The 9,632-nt window shown below is 31.3% G+C and overlaps 1 protein-coding gene across 1 annotated transcript; it reads right to left on the bottom strand.

Annotated features, from left to right (window-relative positions):
- Nucleotides 1-633: 633 nt before the first annotated feature.
- On the bottom strand, nt 634-3,651 carry LOC109171385 (putative receptor-like protein kinase At4g00960). Its single transcript, XM_019320469.1, has 8 exons — nt 3,293-3,651; nt 3,218-3,256; nt 2,929-3,072; nt 2,677-2,801; nt 2,370-2,580; nt 2,012-2,249; nt 1,684-1,837; nt 634-1,351 (listed from the first exon to the last, which is right to left on the bottom strand). The coding sequence occupies exons 1-8, from the start codon at nt 3,561-3,563 to the stop codon at nt 1,031-1,033; spliced, it is 1,503 nt and encodes a 500-aa protein (XP_019176014.1). The 5' UTR covers nt 3,564-3,651; the 3' UTR covers nt 634-1,030.
- Between the last annotated feature and the right edge of the window lie 5,981 nt (nt 3,652-9,632).

Below are 9,632 nucleotides of genomic sequence, written 5' to 3'. Positions count from 1 at the left end.
TCCAAGATTTATAAGGAGTACTAGTAATATTTTCCTTGTTCAAAAGCGTGGCAAAATTTAATTTTCTACCAAATTTTATGACAGCGACTTTGTCCAACATTGTTATTTTTTTAAAGTATGGTACTTTACAGTACTAAATTTTTTGAGTTATAACGAGCACTAAATCCTCTATCTAACGCTAACAAGACGAGTATATAACGAGATAGTGTGTGTCTGTGTATGGGGGCAAATTATGTTGTGCAACTGTGTGCGTCATGTATGGTGCACACGGTTGCAAAAACGGCGTCGTTTTACTTTTTAAAAAAATCATTTTTGATTGCCGTTAGTTATGTAAACATTTTTTTTTTTTTGCTCTTTTGGTGGGACTGGGGTAATATTATTCATTTTTTTTATTATTATTATAAGGGAACGAGATACCCACATATACAAGCTAGATTTTCACCAAGGCTCAAACCCAACACCTTCCACATAGGAGAGCAACTTGGTACCATTGGACCACAAGGTCCTTGGTGGGGTAATATTCATTTGTGCTTTGCATTTATATATGAGTTCAAATAGTTTTAAAAGCATTCAAGTTTAGATTTGTAAATGACTAACAACACACTACTCATCCCAAAGGTGGGATTATCTATATAGTAACGGAGCCAAAAATATTGACAAGTAGAAGAAAATAATACATTTTGAAACACAGTAAAAAAAAAAATTCATGACACGATACAAAACGCCATTAATTGGACCAAACAATTTGAATGCCAAATACATTATTAATCAAAATACATTCTGAGTTCTACTATATGGGACTTCCAAATTTTACTCCATCAATTATACTCTCTGATGTGACAAGCATGGATATGACATTTTCATCTTGTGGTTCCAGGAAAAATTGTTTATATCCAAGATTTGTTAAAGAGAGTAAAAGTTAGAAATAAAATTTGGAAGTACTAGTATTTTCCATAAATTTTACTTGGGTTTGATTAACTCTGAAAATCCTTATGATGCCATAATCCTTTGACAAAATAAATTTCCCACCTTATCTTGGACAAAGTTTACCAATTGTTGACGCTTCATCACTCACCGTCACAGACAGTTCCAACGATATTTCTCTCATCGGCACCTTCCCACTTCCATTACGATAAAATGCAGGTTCACGAGGTGTTGACCAGTTATTAGTAGAATAACTACTAAGCATCAATACCACATCTTCCATTGTAGGTCTTTCATCTGCATCTTCTTGAACACATAACAGACCAATGTGCACACATTGGATGACTTCATTTACAGTATAAGACGACTTTGCGAGAACTGGATCTAGTATTTCTATTGGTGTTCCATCCCTCCATTGTTCCCATGCCTACAACATTATCACTTTGAAGTTCATAAGTTGGCAATGACATGATATTATGAAGGATTATTTCAAGCAAAAATATAAACATATTTAATCTTGTATGATGAAATTGTTAACGAAATATTACTACAAAAATAATATTTCTGAAAAAAATACATAGGAAGGTTTTGGAGGAAGTCGAGCCGAGTGGGAAAAATACACAGGAAGGTTATAAAGCTATTAAGAAGGAGCCTCTATGTTAACGATATAACCACTTTCCACGTCATTTTATACTATTTTTCCAACAAAAACAAACTTAAAACATAGAATATATATTATAAATGAAAGCTTTTACTCACATAGCTAAGAAGGTCTTGTGCTCTATTTGTGGTTTGGTAAGTGTTACGATTTTTCTTTCCAGAAATAATCTCTAAAAGCATAACACCGAAACTGAAAACGTCTGACTTCACAGAGAACTCTCCTTGCATTGCATACTCTGGAGACATATAACCACTACAAAGCAATATATCATCAGTGCAACAACTTAGTATAAGAAATATAATTAGAAGTAGTACAGTGTTTCAAATAAAGGCCTTTTCTACCGTGATGAATTTAACACCTAAATATAATGTAAATACTACTGTCAACTAAGGATGAAAATGCATGTGGTTAAAATGCATGGCTTACTATGTTCCAACAATTCTGCTTGTATTTCCTTGAGTTTGATCAATACCAAATATTTTTGCCATTCCAAAATCAGCTATTTTTGGATCCATATTTACATCCAATAGTATATTGCTTGTTTTCAGATCACGATGTATGATTCTAAGACGAGAATCTTCATGAAGGTAAAGTAGTCCCCGTGCTATTCCTCTTATAATTTTGTAGCGTTTTGACCACTCCAATACATGTTGTCTCTCAGAATCTGAATATATATATCAAAATATTTGCCCATATTACACCAAGTGTTGGGTAATGACCTTTTGGGTTAAGTATAATAGTAATGGAACTTTGAAGAAATGAAAATTTTGAAGTTTAAATTTACCAAATAAAAAGTAGTCAAGGCTTCCATTGGGCACAAATTCATAGATAAGTATCTTTTCTTCTCTTTTGGAGCAATATCCCAATAGTCTAACTAAATTTTTGTGTTGAAGCTTGGCAACTACTTCAACTTCGTTCTTGAATTCTTTTTCTCCTTGTCCTGAGCTCCTGGATAGCCTTTTTATAGCTATTTCTTGTCCGCTGGGAAGCATTCCCTAAGTATTAATTGGTTATCAAGAAACAATTAGGATGGACTAGTAAAATGAGCATATGTATATTGATGTTGTATAGATCTGAGTCAAATATTTTACCTTATATACAGAACCATATCCACCTTCACCAATCTTATTGTCAGGAGAGAACACATTGGTAATAAGTTGAATAGTAGCAAAATCATATTGCAAGGACTCCTCATTTGAAATCTCCCCAGTCACATCTAGAGGGAAAAAATGGGGATTATTACAAAACTATACAATGCAAATATTGTAACACACAAGATCGAATACAGAAATTAACTTTTTAGATCATATATATCCCAATCAATCTGGTTCTTTAATCTTTACCTGTTGTCTGTAGTTTAGTATTTTGTTTCTTAGAATTTCTAATTCTCAGAAAATAAAGGACTGCAATGAAGAGTAGTATAGTAATCCCAATGACTGGAACTACAACGGCAATAATCACTTTTGCAGAAGAACTTCCATGGCTTCCTGCATCATATATATCACTGAATCAAGTTAATGCTGGAAGATATATGGTAACTAAACTTTCAAACCAGAAAACATGGTAAACCACTCCACTCAAACACTGAATCAGGCTGGAAAAAGAAAAAAAAAAAAAAAAAAAAAAAATTACCTGGAGGAGCCGAAAGCGAATAATCAGCAGAAAAAGTTGATGAATGAACATGAATATCCGCCGGACTGATAGTTGGTGGAGCCTCAGGCGAATAAACAGAAGAATAAGTTGGTGAAGGAGCAGGAATATCAGCAGAACGGATAGTTGGTGGAGCCGGAGGAGAATAAACCGAGCTGTAAGTTGGTGAAGCAGCTGGAGAAGAAAAAGGAGGATAAGAATAGCGACCAAGGAGCTCACGATGAGAAGAAATAGAAGAGATAGTGGGTGGAGCAGGAGGAGAAGAAATAGGAGTGATAGTTGGTGGAGAGGGAGGAGAAGAAGAAGAAGTAAGACTGATAGTAGCCATTACCGGAGAGATTGCTCCGAGCTAGGCAGCTCTGCAATAACGTTTTTAAAGAACGTCTACGGAGTATTATTATTTCCATTATTGGTCTCGGGAGTATTAAGGGTGGCTTATTTTGTGAGAATCAAATATTTGGTAATGGTAATGAATTTTCTTGAAAGTATTTTTTATATTTGGTAGTAGGGTGGAATTGGGATGTTTGGTTGTGTATGACCTTGTAACGAGAATAATTTTTTTTTTTTTTTTTTTAAATAAAGAAGCTAATTGCATGTTTTTTGAATTGTTCAGGGACACAATTGCATGTTTTTTGAGTTTAATGGCCTAATTGTATTTTGGTGTGTAGTTCAATTGTTTATTTGACCCTTATTCTTTTTAATTAATAATGTGATTTTATTTAGAAAAGAGTTTGGTGCACAGATATATAGGACGGCACGCAAGTACTAGGTCAAGATATATGGTAAGTGCGAATGAGGTTGTGGTCTAGTAATATGAAGTGACTATCCTAAATTGGAAGTGACTTGAGCCTTAGTGAGGACGGTATTGATTCTTTGTGTTTGAATAGGTTGAGAAAGTAGATATGAACATATATTACATTGTAACAACGTCAGTAGTACTCAAAAAAAAAAAAAAAAACACATGGTAAGTGATAATAATTCATGAGACGGTCTCTCATGACATTCACTCATCCTATATATAATAAAGCCATATGGTCTTGTGAAAATTAAATGGTGATTATCAACATTTAATTTTCACAAGACCATAATAATATTGTTAATTATAATAACAATAACAATAATAATAATAATTGCAATAATAATAATGATAATAATTTTCACGGACAGTTTCTAATATATATATATATATATATATATATATATATATATTTATTTATTTATTTATTTATTTATTTATTTATTTATTTATTTATTTATTATATATATTTATATTTCAATTTCTATTGGCAAATGATTGTGTGAATGATGATCCACATAATTGTATGAATCATGAATATCGAATACATTTTTAATATATTAAAAATATATTATTTTTATATTGAAAGTACCTTACATACATATATAATGTACCCTTAGTATATTTAAAATATACTTTTTATTGCATGCAACCCCAAAGTTCATAAGTTTGAAATTAATATATGACATAGCTAGGAGGCCTAATATTTAAGATTGTTGATGTGCATATTGAGGACTACGGAGACAAAGATGCGTTATTCGTGGATTCATCGGATACTATCCAACTTAATTGACGTGAAGTAGACTTAGTAACATTAAGATTATATTCTCGAATTATTAGTTCTCATCTTTTATTGATTACACACTTAATTCGATAGTATTTGAAAGAAAAAATCAATGTTCGAACTAAGATTGTGATTTTGGTCTTTAAAGGTCAATTGTATGTTGCTACATCTAGAGTTAGAAATCTCAAAGGTCTAAAAATTTTGATCCGTGGTGACTCTAAAATTGTAATTCAATTACTATTGTAGTTTACTAAGTTCTTAAAAATTTGTAATATTAAATACTATGTACTAAATTTTTAATATAGTTTAAGATTTGTAGTAATCACCCACCTTAAGTATTATTTTAATTGTAAATATATTTATGTTCATAATTTTATCATAGGAATTCACACATATAATTATTAAATAACAAAAATTTTATATATGAATAAACCTTATATAGGGTATATTTTTATAACATATTTTCCGTGCATCGCATGGGACAAATACTAGTTTATTATAAATATAACTAGTATTTGTCCCGTGCGATGCACAGACAAAAATTTATAGGTATTGTTGTAATGTTATGATACTAAGCATAATTAGTTTTATTAAAAATATAATATAACTATACAATGTAATATTTAATATTTTTAAAAGTTTAATTATGTTATTATTATGTTAATTTTAAAGTTTATTGTTACTTGTATTATTATTTGTATGCAATATTTACATATGTGGCTTTAAAAAGAACCATTATATATATTTTTTGAATGTTACTGACTCTATTTGGCCGAGTCCGTGTGCTCTCGTGTGAACCTGCACCCCAACGGTCTGAAACCCGAAAGTTCAGCCTGTTGTACAGATTAAACTCATCTGTTACGGAATTAATACTGTTTTAATTCCAATTTTTAAATTCTGAGTTTAATCCTACTTAGTGGTGACCGTTACAGGTGTTATACAATTGGTTTAATACCAATTAAAGGCCATGTTGAATGCTATCCCTTCCAACATCCCTATATAAAGAGAGGTAGAGCAGTAGCATTTTTACATAGTGAGAAAAAAAAAAAAAGGAAATTCCAGTAGCTTTTCATCTCAAAACTCTGTTTCTACTCTCTTCTTTTAGCCAACAAGTGTTCTAAGCTTTGCTTTGTTTGCCGGGTTCCTTGTTTAGGTGCTTAAACAAGGAATCGTAGCACGTTTTATCCTGGGAAACCTAGGCTACAACGCTCCTAGCACTTGTGGGAGGTAGCAAATAAGGTTTTAAGGAAAAGAGCTTTCTGTTCGAACTCGTGCTAAACCTATACCCAAACACTCAACCTTTTCCTTCCCAGATTTTCTTTTTCCCATATAATATTAATCTTTTCGTAGGATTATTATTTTTGGAAATTTTTGCAACCATATTACCCAACAATACCTCCCATATAATAGAGTAACTTGATGCCATTAGACCACAAGGTCCTTGGCTGCAATATTTACATAAAATGTTTAAGGTTGAAGGTTGAATGAGCCACATATAATGCAAATTATATGTAATGACTTTCCGTGCAAATGAATATATACAAATTTATTAAGGTTATTAGTTATGTATGCAAATTATATATATGTAATGATTCTATATACCAAATTTATTTATATATAACCAGTTATGAGTTATGTATACAAATTTAACACACTATTTTTCGTGCAATTAAGGTTGGATGTTGAATCAGTAATGACTTTATTTGGTAAGCTTTATATATATATATATATATATATATATATATATATATATATATATATATACAAGTATCGAATTTAAAGTATTCACTTAAATATGATTTAATTTTGTTAAGTATTGTAATCTTATATTGATTAATTTCAAACTAATTTTTTTTTTTTGTCTAAAATGAGCGACAAAATGACACTTTTGTTTTAATATGTATATAGATAGACTGGAGGGTTGTTTCCCCATATATACATGATGGACACTCTTTTTTTTTTAAGATGAGGGAAATTAAAACGCACAGTTACTATTTGAAAGTGTGAATTTTGTAAATTTTACTTTTATATAATAATCTGTAAATCATATACGAAAGGTAAATGACAATAGTCCTCTCACATGCTCTGTTGGGTCGGAGTGTGGGGAGCCCTTAGAGTTGGGGATTCAACTTTTGGGACAAGGTAAATGGCAATAGAAAAGTTTAGTACATACGACTAATTAAATAAAAGAATATGGTAAAAATTAAACTCATGCCGTTGTGCAATATAGAAGACTTTTGATATTATGCATGGTTGACTCATTCACCAAGTGGTCAAAAATATTTAATAAACAATAGTACAATACTGGATAAGAATGGTGATCTGGATGGATTGAAGAACGATGTTGAGAGGCTGGAAGACTTCATAGTCATGACTCATGAGTCAACGGTAGTTTTTTTTTTTTTTTATACAGTTGTGAAATTAATTGAAAATTGCCTATAGTGAATCGTTACACCAACGACCAGGATTTACATTGTACTATGGATCTTGATTCATGTGTTTGTGTTTTGTGTTATATGATTTTTTGTATCTTGCGTTATGAAATTTAGTACTTTGAACAAATTAGAAATTGTGTCTTATGTTATGAATTTATGTGTTTTGTGTTGTAAAATTTTGTGTCTATGAACACAAATTATGTACCTAAATCAAATTTTAAAATTAAATAAGTATATAACATGTGTATGTGTCTTGTGTTATGAAATTATGTATCTTACGAGTACGGATTTTGTATCTTTTTTTTTAATCCAGCTGGGTGCATAATGTTATGTTATGTGTCTTGTGTTGTGATTTTTTGTACTTTGTGTTATGAAATTATGTACCTTACGCGTATGAATTCTATACCTCGTTGTTTCAATCCATGATCCATAATGCTATGTGGACCCTAGTCTATAATATAAATTGTCATAGCGGTAGACATAGGCCTGTTCAAGACAGAACCAGCCCTGAATCAACCCAAAAAAATCGGGCATGAACTTCACTAGGTTTAGATCGGACCTAGCCTGAATTGGGACCGCCTTGTACATGACCGGTCCAGGTCGGCAATTTATATCCTACACCACGGCGCGCATTGCAATATGCGCCCAGATGCAAAACGACGTCGTTTTAATTTTTTTTTTTTTTTTTTTTTTTGAAATTTCCCGCCCCAGTGAATGACAGTAGTTTTTTCTTTAAAAAAAAAACTCGCTGTTCAAGAATGTACATAATGTTATACTAGAATACACATAATTGTATACATGAATGTACATAATTATATAACAAAATATACATACTCTTTTTAAAAGATAATACACATAATCTAACATAATACATAATAAACATAAACTTTTAACATAATACACATCAACTATTAACATAATACACACAAATTTTCTGATTCGGATGTACATAATTGTATAAAAAATGTACATAACTGTATGAACCAATACACATAACTGTATGAACAAATACACATAACTGTGTGAACAAATACACATAATCCTAGCAACTTCCTACCGCGCCTCCCAAAACGACGTCGTTTTGGGAGACGCGCGGCGCACAGTGCTATGTGCACCGTGGTGTAGGGTATAACGATTGGTCTAGGTCCTATTAAAAAAAAAAAAATAGTCTGGGCCTAACTCGAAACCGACCCAGGATCGGGTTCATGCACAGCCTAAAGACTAACAAATAACAATGGCCTGGGACTCTGGAAGGCAGCAATATTGAATATTGAGTGTATAATATTGAATGAAAATGTAGTTATATAGAAATGAAACTGTAGTTATGTTGAAATGAAACTGCAATGGCTCTGTTTGGCAGAGCTTATTTAGGAGCTTATAGCTTATTTTAAGCTACTAATAAGCTATAAGCTCTGTTTGGTAATGTTCCCAAAATAAGCTCCTAGCTTAAAATAAGAGCTTATTTTGGAACGCTACCTAACTTTCTAACTTTCAAAATAAGGTAGCGTTTCAAAATAAGCTCCTAGCTTTCTAACTTTTTTTCCATCTTTATCCTTATTATTTTAAAGAAATGACATAATTTACCATTCTCAATTAAAACCATTTTCTCTCCTCATTTATCTGCAACTTTCACCGCAAATATTATTACTATTATTATTATTATTATTATTATTATTATAATTATTCTTATTATTTTTGAAGAGATTATTATTATTATTATTATTATTATTATTATTATTATTATTATTATTATTATTATTATTATTAGATTTGCAACAATATTGCTGCTTCATTATGAGATGCTAGACCATGATCATGCTAATAGTTTTATTTCAAAATGTTAAATTTTAATATGTAAACAAACTAATTTAAATTTTATGAAGATGCCCTTTTTAGTCTTTTACATTTATCAGCTTGTCAAAAAGCTAATTTTACCAAACACTTTCAACCATAACATCACTTCAGTTTTCAGCTCCGAGCTTATAGCTTTTCAGCTTTCAGCTCCTTTTCAGCTTTCAGCTCCTAGCTTATAGCATTTCAGCTAGGTTTGCCAAACAAAGCCAATGTATACAAAATGAAACTGAATATGTTATACAATCAATGTTACTTTTTGCGAACGGCGCGGAACGACGCGAAACAGGTGTCATTTTTTTTCATTAAAAGAAAATGACACCGTTTTGATGTCTGGACTACAATGCATTGTGAATTGCGGTCCATAGTATCATTTGCCCTCTGGGAGGCTAGGAGACTTCCTAGTCGGTCAACGGTATTTATTTTTTTATTTTTCGGAATAATTGATGGGGTTTCATTGTTTCAATTATATTATCGGAGAGACAGCAAATTGGTTGGTATAGATATTCAATTTCCAACGACTTTTAGGAC

The sequence above is a fragment of the Ipomoea nil genome, unplaced genomic scaffold (genome assembly GCF_001879475.1).
Source record: "Ipomoea nil cultivar Tokyo-kokei standard unplaced genomic scaffold, Asagao_1.1 scaffold0317, whole genome shotgun sequence".
NCBI classification, from domain to species: domain Eukaryota; kingdom Viridiplantae; phylum Streptophyta; class Magnoliopsida; order Solanales; family Convolvulaceae; genus Ipomoea; species Ipomoea nil.
The sequence above is the reverse complement of the archived record's forward strand: the minus strand, read 5'-3'. Positions and strand labels throughout refer to the sequence as shown.